This window comes from Chiloscyllium plagiosum, unplaced genomic scaffold (genome assembly GCF_037043375.1).
Source record: "Chiloscyllium plagiosum isolate Xiang-an unplaced genomic scaffold, Cpla_swu_hap1 HiC_scaffold_8, whole genome shotgun sequence".
NCBI lineage: Eukaryota > Metazoa > Chordata > Chondrichthyes > Orectolobiformes > Hemiscylliidae > Chiloscyllium > Chiloscyllium plagiosum.
The window spans coordinates 37958228-37985892 of NW_028270146.1; the positions used below are offsets into that span (position 1 = coordinate 37958228).

At 36.3% G+C, this 27665-nt stretch overlaps 1 protein-coding gene across 3 annotated transcripts; it reads right to left on the minus strand.

Annotated features, from left to right (window-relative positions):
• Positions 1-436: 436 nt before the first annotated feature.
• ppm1aa (protein phosphatase, Mg2+/Mn2+ dependent, 1Aa) lies at positions 437-27658 on the minus strand. 3 transcript variants are annotated; one of them, XM_043697261.2, is made up of 6 exons: positions 27510-27657; positions 21028-21885; positions 17113-17230; positions 12977-13088; positions 9771-9825; positions 437-4102 (listed from the first exon to the last, which is right to left on the minus strand). In XM_043697261.2, exons 2-6 carry the CDS (start codon positions 21862-21864, stop codon positions 4055-4057), a joined length of 1170 nt encoding a protein of 389 aa, XP_043553196.1. In that variant the 5' UTR covers positions 21865-21885; positions 27510-27657; the 3' UTR covers positions 437-4054. The 3 variants fall into 3 exon arrangements, with proteins under 3 accessions (XP_043553196.1, XP_043553197.1, XP_043553194.1); XM_043697262.2 differs by having other exon boundaries at positions 437-4026; positions 27510-27656; XM_043697259.2 differs by lacking the exons at positions 437-4102; positions 9771-9825 and adding an exon at positions 12198-12866 and having other exon boundaries at positions 27510-27658.
• Positions 27659-27665: the final 7 nt, after the last annotated feature.

Here is a 27665-nt window from a genome sequence, read left to right on the forward strand (position 1 = left end):
ATTATTTTTTTTTTAAAGTACCAAAATGTTTTGCACACTTTGCTTTAAATTCAGATGAAGAATGAGTAGATTTTCTACAGGCATAATTTAAAACTTCTGCCTAGTTTAAACAAACAGTCTTTGAAGGTTCCATACCACAAACAAAAACAATTCATCTGCACATTCATGCAATGTTCATGATTCAATTCTGGTAAAAACACAAAAATATTATGCAATAGCCTGACACTTTAATTAATGGCATCTTCATCCATAAATGTATTTCAAAACCACCACAGTGTGCAAACATAACAATACACAGGCATATGCAATTTGTTCAACTGACTCCAAACGAATAGAACAACCTCACAGTTAGGAACTAAATTCACACTATTTCCTTTGGAGTTGGGATCAGTACATAATACAAAATATACAATTAACAAGCTTTCTGTAAACACAATCAATTTCCAATAACAGTTTAATTGCTCTGAACAATAATGTACCAAATTTTGTTACATATTCTACACGTCAAACAATACATTCTAGTGTGAGATAAACTGAATATAAAATTTAAATTACTTCTCACTGATAGTGGAATTATTTCTATGCGAAATTAAAATATTTTCCAATGCCATTATTTTTGATCTGTAAAAATATATATCGATTGTAAGTGAAGTCCAGCAGTATGTAGATGCAACCTGATAACAAACATCATAAACAATCAATATTTCTGTAGAGGATGAATATCTATGGTAATTCAAAAGGTTTTCTTCCAAGATAGGCACAGCAAATTTTAGACTAAAGCGGCATATAATCCCTTCTTTTGCAATGTGCTGGGACAAATGCTATTCTAGAACAAAGTAAGGCAAACTGGTTTGATTACAGTTACATTTTCTGACACATAGCATAAGCAACAGTGGGTGGGAAAGTTCATTTATCTGACATCATTCCACAATGATGGGTAAAGTAAATGTGCACTTGACAATTTATACAAAAGACAATAAATGCTTCAGATTAAATTGATGCTTGTTCACAAAACTAACATGAAGGATGAGCCAATTTTAGAACCGAATTGCCCTCTTACATTTCACCCATTTCTCCAACACTTCTGTACTGAACTAATTATGCAATTTGGTCATTATGATAGTCCAATGGAACTTGTATTTCTAAGCAATTATCCAAAATATATTAAAATAAATTTTATTTAAAATATAACAGACATTCAATGGAAAACAGACCATGAACAGTCCAGTAATCATTTGAATATCTACATTTAAAGCTAATCAGAATTTCCATAACTCGTCATTTGCAAGTTTTCTGGTCAGCCCCACTCAAAAATTACCTAAAATATATTCATTTAATGTAAATTTAAATTTGCATAAAATTTGCAGTCAACTGTCTTGAGCACAAGTATTCCTTTCAAACAATTCAAATTAGAAAATGCACTTGGGAATAATGTTCTTCATAAAATTAGTCAACATACTATTTTGCCAGTAATGTAAATTTCATTATGGATTGTAAAAAGCAATCTTTACTTAAAATCACAAGTACTGACTATTAAGGGCACACTTTAAATTTGTAAGTTTATTAATCTTGTACATTAATACATAACTTAATCATTTTCCACACAAGATCCATTTGATGATATTTCAAAAACCATCTCAATATTCTAGTTTATAACTGCAGATTTTTTTTAAAAAATGGAGAGATGGGTTAGAATTCATAATGCTACCCTGTAAAATGTCACATAATTGTGCCTGGTTCTTTTTTTCCTTAAATTATACTGGTTGTTCAAAAGGCATAGCAGTGAATTCCATGTCTCAGCCAGAGAACTGGAATATTGGAGCTCAACTTCCTGTTGAAATTCACCTTGCTCAATGATAAATTTATTAAGTCAGGTCTGCACAACAGAATTATACTAGAGAGCAAATATGGGAGAAAATTTAAGTAAAGTTGCTCCTAAAGCAACTTCAGATTTTAAACTACATGAAAAGTATTGTGAAGTAGCAACAAACAAGCAAACATATGTTGCTTCATTAGCTAGAACATTTTACTCTTTTTTTTGCATTTGGGTTGGGAATTATAGATAGTGTAATTAAAAAGAACTTTTGGGCATTGTCTTCAAAATGGAATCTGTTTTGTAGCCAGATAGCACTATGCCAAAAACCATTAAAAAGCATCAATTTATTATGACTAGAATTCCATTCTACTGAAGTTCTGTACAATGCAATTTTAAACCATGATGGAGAAAACAAAATTCTTGCTCTGATGAGATTAAAAGAAAATCCAATGTCACAAGCTACTTTTTTTATTTCAGAACATGAAACAGCTGGAAGCTCATTCAATAATCTCTTATATCAAGCTGTCTGGTCACAGTGGTATAAGGAAACCTGATCCAGTGTCACAACCAATTCCTTTTCCATGAAACTAATCCTACTCAACATGTAGATCTAACGCTGTACCATTAATCCACATATTTTGAACATACATTAAATAAAACTTTCCCACCCTGCAATAGACCTCATTTTTATGTTTAATTCTCCACTGTTAACTCTAATGAATGAAATATTTAGTCCAATGAGAAAGTAATCTTATTAGCAAATATTCAAAATTCATTTTGAAAAATTTGCACATTTGAATCACTTGGAATAAAGTGTTAGGCCAATTTAATCCTGAAATGCACTATTTATCCTCGAAGAATACATTTAGAGGTTATTATATAATGCCACAGATTGTCGAATATCAAAAAAGAAATAAAAATTGCTAATGAATTACAATAATGCATCCATATCTCTTATTCATGATTTTAGGAAGGAATTCTACCTATTATATCATTCACACACAGCTGAAAAGGAACAAGTAAAAGGTTTGACTGAGTACAGATCATATGCAAAGTTTCTATATGCTATCAATGGTGGAAGTATTTTGGTGCTTCAAATCCTGACAATAATGCAACTCACCACCTATCTGTGATCACAAACTTCCATTCCAATGCTGGAAGAAGAATCTAGCATCATTCGTGGTGATTTGTTTAAGCGGAATGAGTCAGTGAAAGGTTGCCATCTTCTGGGTGGAAAAAACCTAACCTAATGGTCTTCACCATGACAGACAACACATCTACTGGATGACACAGCAATACAACTTAAATACATGTGGTCTGCTCACCTGTCTGTCCAGCTGATGATACATAAACAAAGGTATAAACCCAGGAAGATAAATAAGGAACACTAATTTTTGGAACTGGAAAGGCAGCATTAAAATGTATAATTATAACTAGCTGTTGAGTACAATGGCGAGAAAATCTAGAATCTGGTGGATGTTTTATTTAACAGCAAGAATACAGGGCCATTTAATAGTGTAAATCCTTAGCTAGAATTTTTCAAAATGAGAGACAGGGCATTATATAATTCCCAATAAATCACTTGCACCAGCACTGCAAAGTCAGCTTTTAAAATGCCGACAATAATGTGAATGCTATCATTCAAGTTTAATCTGTGACATACTCACATCTTGGCCTGCCAAATCCAAATTAAAATTTTACAGAGCATTCATAATCTCAGTTATTGGGACATAATTAGAAGAATAGTTTACCCAAGGCTCAATTTAAACATAGGAACAAAAATTCCATGAAGAGGATTTTACTTTTGATAAACCACTTCTACTGCAAATTCTTTACCAGGGAATATTGGTCAGTTTTTCTACCCAGTACATTTTGCAAAGATGTCATATTCCATTAAATAGAAGGTTTTTCTTAAAATAAAACAGAATTGCACTTTTAATCAGTCAATAAAATTAAAGTAAACAATGCCCAATTTATAGTGGAAATAATTCGATCTTCGTATTTTCAGCCACCGTAAATAAATCAGATCTTAGGTGAATCATTGCTGGTTACTGAATTCCGGTATTGTATTCACACCCTTGTTGAATTTCCTTCGCAACATCAACAATGTTTTGCAGACTTCTGATTCGCAGATATGCGATGGCCTTGATTGTGGATATATGCAAGCTCCTGGTCAGCTGTTACCACATATCATCAGGAGATGAAGGTTCCTTGTTAAAAAAAAAGAAGCATAACCCTTTAAAGTCTGGAGTGCCAAAAAGTGCAGAAATATCTAGACAACCCAGACTGTAAAGAGTTAAGAACCAAAATAACTGACTGGATTTATAGTTTTTAATAAAACAACATGCAAAGTTTCTGTGGTGGATATTTGACATAAATTAGTAGTTGGCAATACTCCATCCAGTAGCTTTGAATTTTAACAATCTCAGTCAGTCACAGTCAACCTCTCCATTCAAAATCAAGTAGCAGCCATTCTAAATTCCAGACTTCACAAACATTACTTTCTGGCAAAACAGAATTATGACTCTCGGACAGCAGAGCAGCTCTTATCAAACAGTACTTCTCACTTCTGATGGGGCATCACACAGTAGCAAAAAACATCCTTGGAGTGACAGACAAAGGGAATGAAATTGCAAAAGAATTAAAAATATATGGCTAACAAAATTAATATTAAAGTGTTGTAAACAAGTCAATCGCACAATGACAGAGCCCATGGTTGAGACAATCCTTCCAGTTAAAGCAGAAGAAGTCATTCACTCAGGACACAGCTATAATCACATATTAATGAAAATCAGCAGTATAAAAGTGAAAAAGGACAGCGTAGGGGCTGGAGGGGAAAGTATATAACATGTCAGACGACCTCATATTGCATCAATTTAATTGGCAGTGAGAACTCACTACTCATAACTATGGCACTATCATCTTCATACAAATGTCTTCTTAACTTAAAACTTGAAAGAAGATTATAAACAGATAATTAATAAATAATTGTTCTCCCGTTTGTTTAAGGGTAAACAATCCCAAAAAAATCAGATGCACACTCTGATCTTCTGAAACCACCTAAAAGCAAGAGCTTGAAGTTTTATACATCCTTTATACCACATCAATCAGTTAGTTTGGAGGATGTTAAAACTACAATATTTACTCAGATCAATGAGGAAAGACCACTGGAAGTGGTCAGTGCATGCATAAAAGAACATACTGGTTTCTAGCCACTACCACCAAGGTAATTTTTGCTGATTGAAAGCACTGTTTAAAAGAAAATTAGTTATTTTAAGTGAAATGCACCAATTCTATCCTACAGACTATTTTCCGCTATTTTTAAAAATCACAGTGTAAAACGCAGAGTATAAAGATAGTACCACTGCAGCACACAGATGCCAGGTGAGTCATGAAAATTTTTATTCACAACATCATTTGAGGCAAGTTTCTTTTTGAGAAGCTAATCAACAAGAGTAGTAACATTTATTTTCCCACCTCATTCCTTCTTTCCTCCATTCCAAATTGGAAATAACTTATGGAGTGTTTAGCTTCATTAACACAGTATGTATTTTGTACGCTAAAGTAAGGAATGATAATGCATGCCAAGCTTTGATGCAAGACCCTGTATTGGACTTATTCTGAGATTGCTAATTGTGTGCAAGAACAACTGGAAAAGGAAAGGAGACTAAAAAATAAGAACAAGGAACTGTATTAATGGTCATGAAAGAAAAAGGCAAACCTCAGGGGCCAATACTTCTACTTGATAAATGGTTATTTGAGGAACCTCGGCTTTATTATTTAGAATTGCAAGTTTTAATGCTACTTCAAACTTTTCCGAATTTTAGGTGGCTTCAAACTCAGTTCAGGATGCAATCTGTACTTTTCCATTCCCTGAAAGAAAAGACAGCCAAACCTTAATGCTCAGATCTAAAATCAGCCCTAAATTAAGTTCACTAATCCTTTACTTTCACATTTTTACGGTGAGAACATTAAATTCATGTCATAGCTTTTATATCTTGGTTTCAAAATTAAGTTGCTTCAAACAAGAGTTTCCTCATACTACTTTACAGTGGCTTCAATTTCTAGTTTTGCTGTTTTCAGCAGGATTTCTCTCTTTTAGCTGAGATGGGATATCAAGATCAAACGTGGGTTGAAACCTGCACTGTGGGAAACAATCACATGGCCATGATTTTCTCCAGTTTGGCCAATTATTGGCTAGACAGCAAGCCAATTAAGGATGGTGGTTAAGATCTCAATTTGGAAGTTCTCCAGATCAGAGGTGCAGAGAAGGTGAGAGAATCTCCATTTGTTCATCTTTTGTTCAACGTTTAGAAACCTGGAATTTTAAAATACATCAGCAGCTGTGTCACTATTGTGAAAGCCCCTGGCTGCTATTATAGCTAGGCAAACAGGGGTGGCCAACTCTGTCAACTGGCCTAGTTCCAATGACACAGTGAGGAACTAATGTTTTATTGCTAAGTTTGCAGTAGACACCAAGATAGGTGGAGGAACAAAAAGTGTTGTGTGAGCATGGAGACTACAGAAGGACTTGAACAGGCTAGAAGGGTGGGCAAAGTAATGCCAGAGGGAGTACAATGTGGGAAACTCTGAGGTTATGCACTTTGGTAGGAAGAACAGAGACGTAGACTATTTCTAAATGGGGACAGGCTTAGGAAATCTGAAACACAAAGGGGTTTAGGAGTCTTCGTTCAGAATTCTCTCAAGGTTAACATGCAGATTCAGTTGGCAGTTCAGAAATGCAATGTTAGCATTCATTTCAAGAGGGCTAGAGTATAACAGCAGGGACTGTTGAAATGCTGAGAGCAGTTTTGGGCCCTGTATCTAAGGATGGTATCCAGAGATGGTTTACTAGAATGATCTCAGGGATAAACGGCTTGTTGTATGAGGAGCGGGTCGATGGAGCCGAAAAGGATTGGTTGCGGAGGGGATCTCATTGAAACTTGTAGTGAAACGAGAGGCTTGGACAGAGTGGAGAAAATATTTCCACTAACAGGAGAAACTAGAATCTCAGACTGAAGAACTGAGATCAGGAAGAATTTCTTCAGCAGAAGCGTGGTTAATCTGTGAAACTTACTGTCACAAAAGGCCAAATCACTGAGTGTACTTTGATCAGAGATTGCTAGGGGCTTGATTATTAAGGGAATCAACGGTACAGGGAGAAGGAAGGAGGATGGGGTTAAGAAACATTGCAGCCATGATCAAATGACAGAGACAACCTGATGGGCCAAGTGGTCTAATTCCACTCCCATATCGTACAGTTAAGAAATCCCTACAGCGCAAATAGAGGCCATTCGACCCATCGAGTCAGCATTGACCCCCTGAGAAGAATCTGAATAAGGCTCACCCCATCCCTGTAATCCTGCATTTACCATGGTTAATCCACCTAACATACACCTCCTTGCAGGGCAATTTAGCAAAGCCAATCGACCTAAACTGCATATCTTTGGACTGTGGGAGGAAACCCACACAGACACAAGGAGAACATGCAAACTCTGCACAATCACCCAAGGCTGAAACAAAACCAGGGCCCTGGTGTTGTAAGGCAGCAGTGCTAACCACTGTGCCATCCCATTTGCCCTACAAGTTTTATGGGTCTGAGAAAACCAATTGGAAAATTCTTGTCAATGGGTTTTAACAGGCTACTCGCCTGGCTGATGTTCACGCAGATGTGGTGATTCCTGTCATCCTTGGGAAGATGAACCAAGTTTGAGATGGAGCTGGTAGACTGGACTTTTTGTCCATCCTGGCTCCTGCTGCCTCCATATGGGGCAGTATTAATCAACATAATACTCCCTATAGTGGCAGGGTAGATTAAAAAACTTGAGCTGCATAACCTATTAACATATTTTGTGTCAATTGGAGAAATTAGGCAAAACTTTGCAGTGATCAGATTGGGAGGCAGAATTCAAGTCACAATATGTCAAATTGGTCTTTTACTTGGAGGTGATAAAAGGAAGTAAAACAAGTGTTAACAAACAAATGAGGCGATTGTTCAGGGATTGAAGAATATCATTTGACAGTTGCCATTAAGACATTCAGGTTAGATACACTGGTGTTTCAAAAAATAAATTGGCCACAATTATCAGAATTGTTACTGGTTTCTGAAAATAACAAATTAACATTACAATCTGAGTGAAATAACAGGGTAATTTCAATAGCTATATTATTTTAGAAGAATTCTTAGCATCCTGTAATTTAGCTGTTATTCTAAATCAGTCAAGCTCAGACATCAGAATAATATTTTAAGTACAATATTGCACCTAACAGAGGAGTTTATGTGGACAAATGCATTTAAGTATTTAATAGAATCATAGAAGAATCATAGAATAGCCAAGATAAAACAGAGTTCTCTAGTGTGCTTTTTTTTTCATAGAAGCATGGAAGACAGGAGGAGTAGGCGATTCGACCCTGGAGTCTGTTCCACCATTTAATATGATCATAGCTGATCATCAAGCTGAATAGCCCATAGAAGTGGTCCTAAACAAGTATGATACTAAGCCACGTAAGGCAGTAAAAGGCAGATGTCTTTCCTACCCACCCCCAAATCCCTTAGTCTCTTTAGGGTTAACAGCTATAACTACCTTCTTCTTTACAACAATGTTTTTGCCTCAACCATTTTCTGTGGTAGTGAAATTCCATGGGCTTAGCACACGGTGAAGAAATTTCTCATCTTGGATCAATCATTTTTCCAAAAGGTTGCTGAATGATTGAGAACAACCATGCTTCAGGAATTATTACACTAAGGGATTGTGCAGGAGAAGTGGTTTTGCTTTGACATTTCTAAGATGTTGGTCCTTTCAGTAAACTAGATTCTATCTTTAACAATCTCCACACACTGGTGACTAATGAGACCAAAGACATTGTTAAAAATCACACAACACCAGGTAATAGTCCAACAGATTTAATTAGACGCACTAGCTTTCAGAGCACTGCGCCTTCATCAGGTGGTTGTGGAGTATAAGATTATAAGACATAGAATTTATAGCAAGAGTTTACAGCGTGATGTAACTGAAATTATATATTGGTAAAGACCTGGAAACCAACATGGTCGTTCTAACAGATGAGAGTTTTAACAAACAATCCAGGTCTTTTTCAATAAAGTCTCTCACCTGTTAGAACGACCATGTTATACTCCACAACCACCTGATGAAGGAGCAGTGCTCAGAAAGCTCGTGCTTCTAATTAAACCTTTTGGACTATAACCTGGTGTTGAGATTTTTAACTTTGTGTGGAGCATCAGTTTCAAAGAAGAATCACTCAACTCATACCATTAACTCTGTTTCACTCTGCACAGATGTTGCAGTCCTGTTGGGTCATTTCAACAACTTATTTTGGGAAATCTAGGATTCTTTATGTCACGGCAGAAAAAGGAGACTAAATACAGGTATTCAAAGTAATGAAAGGTTTTGCTGGCTCTCTCTTTCTTTGGCAAATATGTCTGTCGCTGGATATCACAGATTGGGAAAGGATTCAGAAGGGAAATGGGAATTTTTTTTGCACAGAAGGTTTTAAAGATCTGGAACACACTACCTGAAAAGTTAAACAAGTCATATTGTATCATAAGTTTCAAAAGGCAAGTACTTGAAGAATAATTTGCAAGGCTTGGGAAAAATTGCTGGGATGGGGAACTAAACTGAATTGTTACTTCAAAGAGCAAGCACACAAAATGGCCTCCTTCTGTACTGCAATATTGTATCATTTAATAGTTTCTTTTTATCGAGACAATTCGTAATGTGAAGAGGATGTGTTATAATACAAGTGTCATTGCTAATAACAGCAAGTTCTCAGCTTGAAAATAATTTTGCCTGAAGCAAAAAACATTTCTATCATAATGACATTGATTGGTTCTAATCATAGATGAAGAGGTTCACTAATACAATTACCTTATACAATCTTCTGGGATAGAAATGATGAGTATTAAGGCATTTGAATTAGATGTGTGATTACTCACTGTGTCAGCCTGGTAGGGACTCAGTCTATTGTAAACTGCTTCAACAACACTCTGCCTAAAAATGAAAACAGAAGTTAAAATGGAACATTAATTTCTCATTGCATATTCAAGTTGATATTGATATAAAATAAATACTCAAATGCTTCTGAAGTTGTAAAATGTGTCAGTCACCTTTTTAAAAAAAATTCATATATGGATGTGAGCATCACTAGCATTTATTTGCCCAGCTCTAAATGCCCTGACAGCAGTTAAGAGTGAACCGAACTATTGTAAATTTGGAGTTACAAGAAGGCCAGACCAGATAAGAATTGCAGATATCCTTTCCTGAAAGATATCAGTGAACCAGATGGGTTTTTATGACAATCAAATAGTTATAGGTTACTATTAGGGCAGCTTTTCTTAACATTAAAGCTTCAACAGATCATCCAGATCTCCATTTGATTCACACATTATTAAAGTAAATTGTAAGTATGCAACATTTAAGAAGTTTTAGATGGCTCTTTACTAGTAAGAGCAGTTTTTGAAAATTCACATTGCAAAGTCATTCACTAATTACAATACAATCCCAGGTGACTGAACTATCAAATGTTTGTGAAAAAACATTACAACAGCAAATGAAAATGCCACTTACTTTTGATTGGCCACGGGAGAACCGATGTGCATAGCTTCATTTTTGTTGCCTTTGTGTGGCAAACAATATCTACTTCAGATTTTTATTGCTTTTTTAAAAACAAACCATAATAAATTGCAACAGTAAGGTGGTTGTCAATAGGATATGGCTTTTGTTTAAGTGCTCCGCAAAACTGACAAAGGAAAACTGATTTTCAGCAAAGTTCGTTCAAACAAACATCATTTGGGTTTATTGCAAAAGCTGTTTTACTAAAATCATTTTTACTTTATAACACTATTTTCCAATTTAAAAATACATCTGAATTTAAACTGAAGTATTGTTTTATTGAATATTTGCCAAATCTACATTTGTTCAACTAAGTGGGCCTACGCTTGCCTGAATCCCTATATAGCCATAGAATCATCTGCAATGGCTTCACTTCCAACTTCTTTAACTCTAGGGTCCTTCAAAAATCTATTTCTAGCCCTGCCCATTTCTCAATTACTTGCTGCTGATCAGAGACATCATCTGAAGTACAAAACCAGCTTGTGTGTACACAGGAAAAAAAAATCTCTACCTCATGTCCACTTCGTTTGGCTCTTCCACTGTCTCGAAATTGTAAAACTGCTTGCTCAACATATAATACTGGATGAGCAGAAATTTCAAATATTTGGAGTCCAAAGTCATTGTCTTCAGTTCCCATCATAAACTCAATTCTCTCACAACTGACTCGACCCCTTGCCCTGGCAAACATAAGGCCGAAGCAGACCACTTGCAACCTTGCTGTTAAATTGACAAGGGTTTAAATTTCTCATGACACAGCCACTTCATCACTAAGATCACCTGCTTTGACTCCATGATACTGCCAGTTCCAGCTGAGCTGTGGCTCAGCTTCACCTACAGCTCAGTCATGTGCTGCCAAGACTCTGATTCATGATTTTGCTCAACTATAATCGTAATTATTTAATTCTCTTTCAGCCTGGTTTCCACCTTCTACAAATCATGACCTATATCCTAGCTGATGTTACATGAAGGAATGGAGAATAACAGTGCACAGAGCTGGGAGGAAGGGACAGAATCCTGGTGTGTGTGTGTGTGGGGTGGTGGGCGGGTGGGGGGGGGGAAGGGGTGGAGTATGCATGCGACAATGTGTGTATGTGAACCTACAGAATAACAGAGAGGCAAATACACACCCAACCTTGCCTCTTTCTTTTCCAAAAATGGTGGGGGAGGAGGAAATTTCAGGCTGAAACGTCCAGCCTTCCTATGAATTCTGTGAAGGCCAATTTGAAGTGTGTACCACAAGAGACGAACCAATTTCAGCGTTAGTTAAACCTAACTCCTTAGATCCCCCACCAAAACCACCCCACCAATCTCCACCCAATTCTTGATATCCAGGAGTTGGGGCCTAGTCTTTTTCTGTCTCTAGCTCTGCTTCTTAACCAAAAATGCAAAAACAATGTTAGTAGTTAACTCTGGTGTTTAGCAAGTTTTAATTGTCATTTTTTAAAATCAATCACTTAATTATTGACGGATTGCTTTGAAACTTTCTTTCATAAATTTAGTTTAGTGTTGTGCTACATCTTACTTCTCTGAAATTTTTTCACTGTGAGAGAGAAAAATTAAAAAGTGATAACCTTTCACTCAAGGCCATTTCATCATCCAGCGTGGCAATGTCAGGAATTTCCTGATTGCATTAGAAATATAAATTACACAATTTTGAAAAACTTGTACAAAAAATGTACTGCTTTAGTTACGTTAAAGTATATTTACACTTTACTATTAACCAAAGGTGACAAATACATTTTTCAAACAGAAATGAAACTAGCAACCAACCATAACCAGGCAAAAATCTCATTTAAATACCCGCAGTATCTTTTTCATACCTTAGATTGAATTTTATGCCATTTGAACATGAATTGTATGGTCTTGTGAACAAAATTGCACATGGAACTTAAATGCAAAAAAACCATATATTTATGAAGACAAACAATAGGTTTAATTTAACAGCATTCAATACAATTCAAGAAGCACAAAACAAAAAAAGGACATTGCAGTTTTAAAATCATAATTCCCAATTTTAAGGGTACATCGGATCAAAATCACCCAAGAGTCAAAATTTACGAGTTCTGCTTGGCACATTTGTGTATACTAGTCTGTTTTATTTTCACATTTTAAGTACCAACTGTTTATTTTCTATCATCTACAAATTTCAGCATCAACACAAATAAAAGACAATTAATTTCATTTTGCACTGCAAAGGGTTAAAATGGGACTGTTAATCAGTATGTATGAAACATAACTACTTATATCATCCAATCAACATATATTGTCTAATGCTTTCATATCACCTACAATTTATTCATCACCACTTTTCAACAAAGATGTTGTACTGAAATGCTGAGTCAAAGTTTATTCTCTTGGCTCTAGGAATAATGTCCATTCTTACTGTTAAAGAAAAGTCATTTAAAGAGCCAAGTGTCGTGCTGGAAAAAAAAAGACATAATTGCAGGTGATTAGCAGCCCCCTTTAAGATCCTTTCAACAGTGCAATTAGATTTTTAGTTAAAGATTATTTCCACGTATTATACACTCACTTGCTGGCTAGTTCACCTCCTGGTGGGAGGTTTGGGATGCTCTCCGACGACAAAGCACGCATCACCTGGACTAGACCTGGTACCCCCTCAGCACCCTGCTTCTCAAAGATTTCTGGGGAATCAGAAGGACTTCCAGGTCAGTGGGACATGCATATCAAAGTTGTATGCATATAACAGAACTTCAGAAATGTATATACTAAAACATAAACAGCAACTATGAAATGTGAACCCATCACACCAAAACAGAATTTTATATAGTTTTGCATGAGCTAACTATAATAGCAATATTCTTGTCTAAGAAGCATCATCTGGATAAGTGTAACAGTGGAACATTTTGTCAGTCAGAAAAATATTTTACTTCTGTTCATATCTGTGCATAGAGAACAAATGGTTAATTAACATTTTAAATACTGCATTGCAATTTGAATGTTTTGGATTGAAAAGTATCATTAGTCCACATTTAACATGAATAACAACATAAATAAAAAGAAAAAATATATTTGTAAGAGTATAGTTTTTAATTTGGGAACAATCTGAAGACTTGAACTCTAATTGAGACTAACTGAAGCAGAACAAATTTAGTGAAATCGTCCATAAATACTTCCTAAGATTTAGCCAAATGAAAAAATCAAAGATGTCAGAATTGATTCAGTAAATAATTTTATTAGAAGCGTTCAACATATCTTCATAAATATGGCTAACATATTATCTACATCAGTATGTTGAATTTTAATCATCCTATATATAATTTACTATACAAAAATAAAAGATTTACAGCCACTTGCTACCCATATATTATAAACCATAACTAAACTACTCAATATTATGCATATCAGATAATTGTGACACTAGAGTTTGTGTGCAAACATTAAGCAATGACTGCATTACATTAATACCTTTTGTCACAAAATATTTCCTTAAACACCCTTCTTACAGTTCTAATTTGACTAAAATGCAGAGATAAAAATGCCAACAAGTTGATAAACTTAGAACATCATCCTTTCTTCTGCAATCAAGTCAAAATAAACTGCCTTTACCAGTCACAGGCAAGAGCAATCAAAAGGTACTTCCACAGAACAAAGCTCATTAATAACAGGCATGAATTTTAGTAATTAATCATCATTTAGTTTATTCCTATATGTATGTCCATTGTACCGATCTATCTGTAGGGAGCTAACCAATTGTTTGTTACAATGTTACCTGAAGTACCACTACTATGGTAAAAAATGCTTTTAAAATCACCTACTGCAAAGCTTACATAATGCCTTTCGCTGTCTTAAAATCCTAATAGTTTACTGAATACAAATCATTCCCACTATTCTCACCCTGGGGAGGGGATGGAGGTGAAGGCAGGTTGAAAAGTAATTCACACAAAGAAAATTTCTTATTTTAAAAAAATGTAGACAACTAGGAAGCACAGGAATGTTGGCATCAATTTTCCATTTATAAACTTTCTCTAAAATGAAGGCAAAACAAAAATGGTGTACTGTTTACATTGAACTCATACAAAATGAAAATGGTTTGAATTCTGTTCCTCCACACAGATTTTCAAATACTGAATTTTTGAGGCAGGAGAAGGTATAGTCAAGATAATGTGAAAACATTAAATTGCCAAATCAGGTTACAGAGGGTTATGGGGAAATAGCAGGAACATGGAGTTGAGTATTAGCAGATCAGCCATGATCTCAGTAAATTGCAGAGCAGATTTTATGGGGTGAATAGCTTACTTCTGCTCTTACACCTTGTGGTCTTACGGTTTCTGGGGACCAGATGATTGTATAACTGTAGCATGAAACATTTAAAAACATTTTCCAGAATATAAGAGAGATGGATTCAACATGAAATTAAGCAAAGTTAGTATTTCAAGATATAAGTCAGGCATAATGTAATAACATTAAATCAATTAAAATGAGTTATTGCTGGTGTGCAATAGTTTATCAGAAGGTAATCCAGCTATTAGCATACATTTGATATTACTTCAAATAATACATTATGTGTTGTGCATCATTTTTCAATATACACCTTTTGTTCATTATTGCTTCACTTAAGGCCTTCACCAGGTATATTAAAAATGACAGATCCCAGCGACTCCAAATACACCAGCCTCCCATAATTCAAATAGGCTTATTTTCTATTCAATAAATAAAATAGCATTCTTCATTATATTAAGAAGGAAAATAATAGTCACTTGGAATGTAATGTATAAAATTTGGTAACAGGGATTGCAACGTAGAGATAACACTGCCAACACACTTCAAGATGAAAATAACATCTCCAAAAAATTGATGCATACATTGTAAAAACTGAATACTTACAAAAATTGAATATGGCTTGCGCATACATATGTTAATTGTATTTTCACTAAACTAGACCAACTACACACATATTAACCATTCTCAAATGTTCAGATAGTTTTATTCACTGAATGACATCTAACAACCCTGAGGCAAGTTTCAGAAATCAGATTTGGGCCTCAAACTGCGGGAAATTTGACCTTTGATGTACTCCCTTAATAGGCTGATATGTACAACCTGAATTGATGTCAACATAATCCTAACCATAGACTTATACAGGCATCAACTGAGGGACAAATTCAGACCTGAAGCTCCATTTTTGCTACAGCACATCAGATTGTAGTGTGCTGTATTGTCATAGCTCCTATTTAGTACATAGCTGCCTTGAGATTATAAACTAAGTAGGATAACCTCACAGACTCATGGTTGCAGATTTCATATTTAACATATTTCATATTAACCTTTATAAAAAGCTTTTAAGGGCACAATGTCTCATTTTTAAAAAAATTATTTTAAGTTTCATTAGATATGAACATTAGTGGCAGGACTAGAATTTAATGTCCATCCCAAGATGCCTTTGAGAAGACTGAGATAAAATACATATCGCAACCACAGCGATCTAAGTTGTGCAGGTACCTCCACACCTGCTTTGTCTCCCCTTCAATTGTGCATGTTATGCACAACCTAGTGGGAAAACAGTACAGACTAGGATTTAAATCTAGTAATCTGAAATTTTATTGCAGCTATCAGGTAGCCTGAAATTGTACATTTTTGATTGCACTTTTAATATAGCAAATCCCTGTTATCCACAATCCTGATCTACATGAATGATCACTTAATCTGCGGCAACCAGTCAATTAGGGAAGAGAGAAAAAAAACAAATTGGGTCTGAGCCAATTTGCAATTATGTGGATCTGTGGGTAGTGAATTCATGAGGTGTAAGCATAGTTAAGATTCAGTTCCAAATGGTATCATTTCAATATTCTTCATAAAGTAGTATTGGGATTATTGGCTGTGGATAAATATTGTTTACAGTCATTCCTTATTACTGTCTAGCTGAACAAATTGTAGATTTGTAGATTGTAGATATTGCATATCACTTGACCTCTTGAAAACTTAAAATAGAAATATAAACCTTTTTTGGAATGACAGACTTATACCCAGGACACCTTAATGCATAAACTTCCATCACAGAGGATATTCTGTTTCAACCTCGTACAACATTCCGCTATAGAATTATACAGTATATAGACAAACAAGTGACAATTCCATTTTTTTGGCTGGCAGAACCGAAACAGTGACATTTCCTGTGCAGAGCTACACTTTATAAAGGCTGTTTTCAAGAAAAAAACTAACAAACAACCAACAAATCATCACACTAGCAGCAATGTAGTTTTCTGTAGTTAATTTAACAATGCACATAACCTTGCACATTAGAATTATTGGGAGTTGGTTGTCCTGCAAGTGGTGTGGTCCCCACAGCCAAAATGTCAAGAGTAAAGATTAATCTACAATATATGCTACAAGATACGCAACTGAAAGCACAGTATTTTTTTTTCAAGAAGTTACCCCTCTAAGCTCAGACTTGTAATTATGACTACAGGAGATTTTGTTTTTATATAAAAGTACAATTTTAAAACTATACCATTGTAACAAAATCTCAGATATTAGACATCATATCCATTAAGTGTAATGAAAGACAGAATCACTTATCTTCAGTTGCTCCTTGAAGTTAAAGATTTATAGAATTTAGTTGGCTAGTTCACGTTAATGAACTTAGAGGGTTAACACTTTAACTTAAACTATATTACTTAGTAGCAAGTGTTTTTTTAGATGCTCCACCTTCCACTTTGTTCTCCAGATAGTTGTCCAGCTCAGCCTCTCTCTTCACTGCTTCAGGTGATACCTTTGGTGCATTTGGAAAGCAAATCAACACGACACTCATGTTGTCTCGACTCCCCTGTTTGAGGGGGAGAAAATACTGTTAGTCATATACTTTCTTTTATAATAACACAAATTGCAAGATTTATAGCAAGTTGCAATTCAATATCTGTGCATGAAGGGTTTTTGTCTATTTTTGCTGGAAGTTCAGGTAGAAAACAAGTTTCCCTTCAATATGTGCTTTATGCTCATAATAAAGACATTTGCTAATATTAAAATATAGAGGAACAAATATTCATAAAGAATAAGAAAATTCTGGGGAGTTTTGGGAATACAACCAGGAACCCAGTTATTCCCATTACGTTTTGCAAAAATGAAAGAGTTTTAAAAAAATAAACATACAGTCACAGACATCCTACAGTGCAGAAAGAGGACATTAGACCTATCGAGTCTGCACCAACCCTCCAAAAAGCATCCCAACTAAAACTGACCTCCAAACCTTTCCCTGTTACCACCCATTTACCATAGCTAACCCACCTAGCCTTTAGTATATCAGCTGCTGTAAAGTTAAAGAATGCCAGTCAATCTATCATGAAGTTACCTGAGCGGGTAACACTAACTGCAGCCTTCAGATGAACTTGAATTGAAGGATGCAAACTAATTGGACCACATGAATCAAACATGATGTAGTTCCATTTAAATTGATGCTTTCTATTTTTTTATTTATTATAAACTTCTCCAGTCACATTCAGCTGTGCTACATTTGAGCAGGCAGTTTCAATTTTTAAATGTAAATATAGTAATTTATAATAGTCAGCAAATATGCAGAAGGGCAGAAATATTGATACTCAGTTTTCACAGCTTTACATGTGGACTATACACAGCACTCAAATTAGTAAAGCAAAACATTTAAAGTGATAGGATCTTTGTAAGGTAATGCTTGTTCCACTATATAGCAAGTTACCAAGTCCAAATATTTACCAGCCAAGACTAATAACTTCAACCAGCATTTGAAGACAGACTAAAAAGAATTACAATGGATAGCTCCTTATCCTTTTCTTCCACTAATTCTAATTTCTATATTCAATTCTCATCTTTATCCTTTACTCAATCTTTTGTCAATCTACTAATGTTGTTCACCCATATCTTATTTACTTTGCTTTAGTCTCCCCTATTACTTTAATATTACAATTGTTCAAATTCAACTTTTTTTTAAAATCAGTCTTTCCTTCTCTCAAAATTCTGGGCATTTCTGATAAGCCCTTGCTTATGGCAGTAATGAAAAAAATTCTTTGCACTAAAATGAGGAATGCAGTTTCACAATGTTTGAATAGTTCACAATGTTTGAGAATAGTTCACAATGTTTGAATAAAAGTTGGCGTGTTTACTATGAATCCTAAAACTACACTAACCATATGGCACTCAGACTATAAGCATTTAATATCGCACTGATTCAAAGGTATCACTCTTGTTTAAATGACACTCCAGTATGGCTCAGTTGTCTGCATATATAATGAACAGGCAAAAGAGACGGAGTAAACCGTTCGGTGCATCGAGCCTGTTCTGTCACGAAAAGATCATGGCTGATCAAATTGTGGTTTCAACTCCACTTACCAGCCTACCCGATATCAATTGACACCACAATTAATCAAGGAGCTAATTCTACCTTAAAGATATTAAAAACTCAAGGTCCTGATAAAATTTGAAATGGTAACTTTCCTTCAAGACATAGTGCCTGACTCACTGGCCATTTCCATCTTCTCATTTTAATATCAAATTTCACATTTCTGCAGTATTTTCCTTAAGCACTTGCAAGTTCTTTACTTTTTTAATGTATCACTGTCTTCACTAAGTTTACACAATTTTTTTAAAAAAGATGGCTGAAATTTAGTTTATGGATTTCTAAATCAAAAATTAAAGACATAAAGATTATGTTTGCTTTGATGATCCTGTGCCATCCCATCTGTAGCACAATCTGGTCAATCCTGGTCACTCACTGTATCCTTGCATCCTACTAGTTTATTTCTCGAGAGTATGTATCCTATCTAGTTTTAAAATTATTCATCATCTCCTCTTAAACCATGCTTGGAGGTATGTGAGTAACATCTTGATCCATTCTAAGCTGACATGAAATAACAAATAACTGCAGCTGTTTTCCATTGAGCAAAGGAGGTTGAAGGAGATATGTTAAAGGTGTACAAGATTATGACAGGTTTAAGAAAGAGAGACAAAGAAAACTGTTCCTAACATATATTAAGGAACACTAGCTAAAAGTTCTGGGTAAGAGATGCTGAAGGGAATGAGAAAAACTACTATCTTTATGCAGGGTGTGGCAATAATCTTTAACAACATACCTCCAAGTATGGTTTAAGAGGAGATGATGAATAATTTTAAACTAGACTGAATACATACTCAAGGGAAATAAACTAGTAGGATGCAAGGATACAGTGAGTGACCAAGATTGACCAGATTGTGCTACAGATGGGATGGCACAGGATCAGTGTGCTGAATAGACTCCATCGAGCTTAACTGACTTTGATTCTACTACAGGTTTATTACCTCTTCAAGATCAAGTATTTGTTTAAAAGTTTTAAAGCAACACACTGGTTTACTGGCTGAAATCCTACATTAGCTACAACCAATTCCAGTTCAAATAAGATTGCAGTCTATTAGTAGGATAACTAATTAAATATTCCATTTTCAGTATGATAAGCGCAATAGGTAACAACATTAAGTTCGAGCACAGCCCATTGAAAGTGTTGGCTATCATCCCGATGTAAATGTAACTATTTATCAACTGTAGCTTTTTGAAAGCTTATTTTATAAATAAAATCAAGTCATATGAATCTGCAGCTCTAGAAAGAAATACAATACTGAGATAGCCTTCAATGACAATTAGCATTTTCTTCCATTCCTCGAGTCAGAAATCTGCACAATATCTCCCATGAATGACCAGTCCAAGCTCCAAACTTGCTAGTTGAAAAAGAATGCCTTCACTTTCACACTCACTACACACTAACGCAAGGCACTCCAACATGTTACGCTACTAGACCCAAAATCTATATTCACTGATGTTCCTCAAAATTAATTTGAATTTTTCTGTTATTTCAAAAGAAATTATGGATCCTTTCTTAAAGACTTAGCAGTAGGCCAAGAAGTAATTTTAGCGACCTAGTCCTGATGTTACCTAGCCAGTACTCTTATTTAGCACACAACCAGACTAGGGAGAATACAGCTACATATGAAATTGCATCCAGAACTTTGCTAGTATATACAACAGCTGAAAATGTGTTGCTGGAAAAGCGCAGTAGGTCAGGCAGCATCCAAGGAACAGGAGAATCGACGTTTCGGGCATCAGCCGTTCTTCAGAAGAAGGGCTGATGCCCGAAACGTCGATTCTCCTGTTCCTTGGATGCTGTCTGACCTGCTGCACTTTTCCAGCAACACATTTTCAGCTCTGATCTACAGCAGCTGCAGCCCTCACTTTCTCCTAGTATATACAACATAATATTAACTGGGTTACTTGCATAGAAGATGATGTAATTTAAGACTGCAGGGTAACAATATGCTTTACTTGGTGGCCCTTTGGTTTAACCAATGGATTAAAGATTAAAAATGAAAGATCAAGTTAGTTCTTCTATAATGCAATGGTTGCATTCTTGTGCAACTCCGTGATATAGAAAAATCATGCTTTAGAAACAGCACTTAAAAGTGTTGGTGCTGTAACTGCATTACAGCCAACACACATTTTAAAGGTTCTCGCTGTAGAAACAGCATCCCCAATTTGTCAATTGTGTTACAGCAAATTCGCATCGATGAAACACACGTTATAACAGAATGACCTATACAGTAAAATGGGAAGGACTTCAGATATACCTTGTACAAGCACGTGTCAACAATCTGGTTACACACTTTCTCAAGATCATTGCTAACTTCTAGTCTGGATTTAACAAATTCACAGATCTCTTCATTCCCCATGACATCCCAAATACCATCACACGCTAGGATAATAAACTGATCATCCGCTGTTCTCTCAATTTCATAAACCTCAGGTTCTGGTGAGACAAGCTGCTCTGTTGGACCCTTCCCATGGACACACTTGTAATCAAAGTCTCCAAGAGCCCTTGAAACAGCAAGGGAACCATTCACACGCTGAATCATGACTGAGCCACCAGCATTCTGGATCCGTTCTTTCTCCTGTGGGTTACTTGGTTTATGATCTTGCGTGAAGAAATGAACCTTGCCATTCCGACAAAGCAAACCTCGAGAGTCTCCACAGTTGATAAAGTAAATATGCTTGGGTGAAACCATGACACCCACTGCCGTTGACCCACTTCTGTCTGAACCATGGCGCTTCTCAGAGATTGTTCGCATATGCTCATCTATCTGCAAGAAACCTGTTCGGATTCCACTTTTTACTTTCTCAACCGTAGGTTCAGTCATGCCATCAGTAACTTTGAAATCCTGGGTGTTGGTGATGTGATCTAACAAATGCTCACAGCAATATCTGGCAACTTGGGATCCAGCATGCCCATCATAGACTGCAAAGAAAGACCATGCTTCAAGTCCATGTGGTAGTCCAATGACAGCTGTATGTGCATCCTCCATCTCAATTCGCCAACCTTGCATGCTGCTCAGTCCATAATGTAGGTCATTTCCTGCACCACTGGCATTATGCTTTTCCATCTTTGGCTTATCCAGAAACGCTCCCATTTTCAGCCAATATGCTCAGCACTGAAAAAGTAAACAGAATTTTTTTTTTGAATGAATGTACTTACAATAGCAGAAACATGAGCATAATCTCTCTTATAGTTGACCAGCAGCTAGTTAAAAATGGATCTCAGAAGAAATTCTTTTCAGCAAAGAAAATAAATAGATTCCCAAACAAGGTTAAAGCAAGACACACATTTGAAAGGCAGGCTCATCTTCAATTTATCAATTAATACAGCTTATACAAATATTTGTACAGAAAAGTGATTCATTCAGACAACTGATTAGATATTAATTTGCCAGTTAATCTGCATAACCATATAAATCTGATGTAAAGACAATAGTCAAAATACAGTACAAACAGTGTGATGCATGCTTTCTTTATTCACAAGCATCAGTGGTGACAAAATTTAAATAACATTTAACCTGAACTGTTCCAAAGGAACATCCCTTGAATGTTATATTTTGAAAAATCTGATATACGCTTACAGCAACTGCTTGTTTTATTTTTAAAAGCATCAAGGTTACCTCAGATTACAATGGGATCTTGATCAGATGAGCAAATGGGCCTAGGACTGGCAGATGGAGTTTAGTTTAGATAAATGTGAGGTGCTGCATTTTGGAAAGGCAAATCATGGCAGGACTTATATACTTAATGGTAAGGTTCTGAGGAGTGCTGCTGAACAAAGAGACCTTGCAGTGCAGGTTCCTAACTCTTTGAAAGTGGAGTAGCTGGTACATAGAACGGTGAAGGCAGTGTTTGGTATGCTTGCTTTTATTGGTCAGTGATTAAGTATAAGAGTTGGGAAGTCCTGTTGTGGCTGCACAGGACATTGGTAAGGCCACTTTTGGAATACTTTGGCGCAATTACAGTCTCCTTGCTATAGGAAAGATGTTGTGAAACTTGCAAGGGTTCAGAAAAGATTTACAAGCAGGTTGCCAGGGTTGGAGGATTTCAGCTATAGGGAGAGACTGAATAGGCTGGGGCTGTTTTCTGTGGAGCGTTGGAGGCATAAAAGGATGAGAGGTGACCTTATAGAGGTTTATAAAATAATGAGCGGTATGGATAGGGTAAATTGACAAGGTATTTTCCCTGGCGGTGGGGGAGGGGGAGAGCAGGAGAGTCCAAAATGAGATGGCACAGATTTAAAGATGAGAGGGGAAAGATTTAAAAGGGACTTAAGGGGCAACTTTTTCACACAGAGGGTGGTACATGTATGGAATGAGCTGCCAGAGGAAGTGGAGGAGGCTGGTACAATTACAGCATTTAAAAAGCATCTGGATGGGTATATGAATAAGACAATAGACAATAGGTGCAGGAGTAGGCCATTCTCCCCTTCGAGCCTGCACCACCATTCAATATGGAGAAAGTGAGGTCTGCAGATGCTGGAGATCAGAGCTGAAAATGTGTTGCTGGAGAAGCGCAGCAGGTCAGGCAGCATCCAGGGAACAGGAGAATCGACGAGGAAGGGCTTATGCCCGAAACATCGATTCTCCTGTTCCCTGGATGCTGCCTGACCTGCTGCGCTTCTCCAGCAACACATTTTCAGCACCATTCAATATGATCATGGCTGCCCAGAGTTTAGAGAGATATAGGCCAAATACTGGCAAATGGGACTAGGTTAGGTTAAGTTAGGATATCTGTTCAGCACAGACAAGTTAGACTGAAGGGTCCGTTTCTTTGCTGTGCATCTCTATGACTCTATCATCCACTGAAGTGAGCAAAAAGCATTCTACACAGGATGTGGTACAAAATAACTTGATTGTTAAAGGTCAATATAACTTTTCTCAAGCATCTTTAAAAAGCTGTTCTCTGCTGGGTTTTTTTTAACCCTTTTCCTTACTAGTAACTGTTGAAATATATCTTCACTGGACAAATGCAAAGACTTGGGAGTTATTTTTGGATCTGCATTTCTACGGTCATTTCTTAAACATGTGCATTCACTGCTCCATACAAATGTGGGTGGATTTGCAGTATTTATTTAATTTGGATTCAGAAATGCCTTGGACTTATCCATACTCATTGTAAGAAAAGAACTGCTGAAAAAATAAATTTTTGACTACTCAATACAATAAAAAGGTAGAGTCACCTTGGTCCTAATGGACCAGTAGGGCTGCTCTCTCAAAGAGAGATAAGTGGTGATGGTTTAACCTCAAAGTCACCATGACTCAGGCAACGGGAGGGTTTGAGAAGCAAAGGCGCTCATGGAAATCTCAGTCAGTGTTAGCAATATTCTATATTGTAAACAGGCGATCCAGTCAACTGAACTAACCAACCTCCCCCTGCCTCACTCTTGATCCTCCCCATGGTAATAACCATTGGCACTTTACACAGGCAATAGAACTATGCAATTTATTGCACAATAAGTGTTATCTTGATCAGATAGTCCTTTAACAAGCCAGTTTTGGTAATCTTACACAAAAACAGAAAATGCAATAGGTCTGACAGCATCTGTGGAGAGAAAAACATTAAGTGACCTTTGTCAGAATGGTCATTTTCAGAATGTTTTTTGCTCAACAGATGATGGCAGAGCTATTAAGTTTAACAGCACTTTCTATCTTTGTTTCAGACCTTCAACATTCACAGTTCTTTGAGTTATTTCGTTAATCTTAGCTTTACTTGCATGGAATAAATGATTCATAGGAAGTTGGAACTTACTGCCATGCCGGGAACTGATGAAGAGAAGCGGGGGGGGGAGGGGGGGAAGAAATAGGAAAGGGACAACCATCTCCAAAAAAGCATACTCTCTTAACCGATATACACAGACAGATTATCTAATATCACTGTAATGTTCCAAATAAGAAGCTAATCTGAAAGTTTTAAAACAATGAATTTCAGCAATCTGGTCCCAAGCACTGCCTGGGAAACTAGAAGGTCAACACTGCATTAATTTAAGGTGAAGTAGAGGAAATCTATTTGTATTTTTAAAAGCTCACCCTAATTTAAACAAACATTTGTTAAGGAATTTTAGGATTAGGAATACTTCAAAGCATTTAAGATTAGTCACAAAGTTTATGTCTTGGCACTGGCTGTCATAGATTCTAAACTACAATCTAAATAGCTCTTAGCCAGGTCACATGGTATGAAAGCTTGTGGACTCGAGATTACTAGTCCAAAGACATTACCACCATCCCACCACTGCCCCAGTTTATTTTTAGAATATGACGACTCAGCCAGAAAGGAGAACTGCAAAGAGATAATTAGTACGCAAGTACAGGAAGGAGAGGGTTTGATCAACAAATGCACAAATGTTTAATTTGCATTTTTTTTATCATCTTGCATATATAGGCTTTGTTTAGAATATCAGGGTATCCAAAAGCACTTAGTCAACTAATTACTTTTAATAAGTTAGTGTTGTAATGTCAGAGAAAATAGCCAATTTATACACAGAAGGCCTCACATATAGCAAAAAAGTGATTAACCAACTAATTTGTTTTTAGCAATGTTGATTAAGGAATAAATATTGGCCAGGATGCCAGAAGAGCTATCCTATACTTCAAATATGGCCATGAGATTTTAATGCTCATTGACAATACAAACAGAAACCTCAGAGCACAGTATTTCCTCAGTATTACATTTAATTATCAGGATAGATTATGCATTCATGTCTCTAAAGTAGAATTTGAACCCGATTACCTTTGAATCAATTGATGAATAGTATCAGTACCAGGCTCTACTCATCCATGGAATTTGACTAGGTAATTTCCAAAGTAGTTCAGAACAGTAAACATAAGTTAACTAAAACCTAAATTACCCAGTACCAACAGTAACATACTGTCTTTTCAGACATAATATATACATTTGAAATATAGATGTTAATATTGTTCCTCTTCAAAAACAATATCATACTTGGTAATAAATAATCACAGAAATTGCTGGAAACTCTGTAGGTCCAGCAGCATCTGTAGCGAGAAAACATATTTCACATCCTGTGAACCTCCTTAAGAATGAGAAACAATTCCAAAAAAAGGTATTTATGCTGAGGAACAAATGGGCATTGAGCAGACAGGTGGAGAGGGAGTCCAGAATGACAGAAAAAGCAGTAGGCAGACAAAGAGATTGTTTATAGCCAACCAGAGAAGCAGAAGCTAGATAGATGATAATGGGGACAATGAATAGTTGAAAATGAATTGGCTGTACTAAAAGCGTCCCATCTCATGATAGAACGTTGGGTAGTGGGAAAGGTTAACAAACAAGGAAGGGGGTCATCACGCACTAAAAATCGTTAAACCTGATGTTGAGTCCTGAGGGCTCAAGCAGCAGATGAGGTGTTATTCCTCCAGCTTGCATTGAGCTTCACTGGACTACTGTAATAAGTTTGAGACAGAAATGCTGTAACGAGAAAACAGTTGTGTCCAGAAGTGGCAAGGAGTTCAGGGTCATTTTTACAGACACATCATTGCTGTTCTGAAAAGCAATCATCCAGACTGTATTTCGTCTCCCTTATGTAGAAAAACCATTGTGAATAGCAAATAAAGTAGACTAAATTAAATGAAACGCAGGTAAATTGCTACTTCAACTGAAAGATGTGTCTGTGGCGTTAGTGGGAGGTGGCAAAAAACAAGTATTGCTCCTTCTGCGATTGCATAGTGAAGTGCCTTGGGGGTGTGGTGAGGTGAGGTGTTGGGAGCAATTAACGTGGTCTCCTCTACATTAGGGAGACAAAACACAGCTCGGATGAGTGTTTTACAGAACATCTACGTTCTGTCATAAAAGCGATCCCAAGCTTCTTCCCCCCCTTCACTGAGATTAAATTCAGGACAATCTTTGATCACAATGACTCACTGCTCCATTAATTGAAACAAGTACATTTCAAAGCCAGAATAGAAAGTTAAACAATTGACAAAATGAAAATATGAAAAAAGGCAAAAAAAAGGAAATGATCAATTAACATCTTTGCAATAAGCATAGAGAATTGAAATCTGTCCATCCAGCACGTGTAATGATGCTGAGGAAAACAAAAATGTACATTATACTTATCCCCATTTTTATATTTTCTGACCCCTTTCAGATTTTTTCCAACAATGAACTACGACGTAAGGACTATTTTAAATTCTTTAGCAGCTGAAAATGGTAACAATGTATGAATGCATCTTCCCAACATCTAAAGATATTGTTATATCACTAACTTTTATCACCATTTTTAAACGAACTTAAAATAATCTTCAGTAGCTTTAAAAAAAATCCAACAATGACATTCATAATCATACACAACTAGAATTTTGTTTACCCAGTAAATATTAAAACATTTAAAGAAGGTCATCCTACAAATGGTAGGATAATAAATATGCGATTGCCAGGAGAGTTCAAGGGGCAAAGCATTTTCGCTCAGGAAAAAAACGCAGTTACATAACACTAAACACACACCCAGGAAACACCTCCTCTTTCCTAATCCAATAATTATCAAAGATCAATGCACAGGCACAAACCATCTTTAAAAACAAAAACATTGTGAATAAAGAATAAAGTTAGAGGAACCGCAAACATCCTGGGTGTCTGGGATCAGCGTGGGAGAGAGAAACCATGAAAATGACAGCCTCAACAATAAATTTCAGAGCTGAGGCCTATGGTTGGACATGGCGCCCTCTTCTGCCTCCTGCAGCTCTGCGATAATCACGGCGTGTGTGGCGCAGACATGGACACTCACCAACCCTCAGCCAGACAACACAACGGCCTTCACCGTGAACACATTCACCACGAAGCAGAGTCCCTCTCTATAACAACAAGATGCCGACGCATCGCCCGCCTGACCGACCTAATCACGGTAACATACTCCCAGATCACAACTGCGACTGCGTTGATC

Coding starts and splice junctions, on each gene's coding strand:
- ppm1aa (XM_043697259.2), bottom strand. CDS start 21,864: ATGGGAGCGTTTCTGGATAAGCCAAAGATGGAAAAGCATAATGCCAGT. Junction 13,089..17,112: donor TCTGGAGAACAAAGTGGAAG/GTGGAGCATCTA, acceptor CTGATTCCCCAG/AAATCTTTGAGAAGCAGGGT. Junction 12,867..12,976: donor GGAGGTGAACTAGCCAGCAA/GTGAGTGTATAA, acceptor TTTTTTTTCCAG/CACGACACTTGGCTCTTTAA.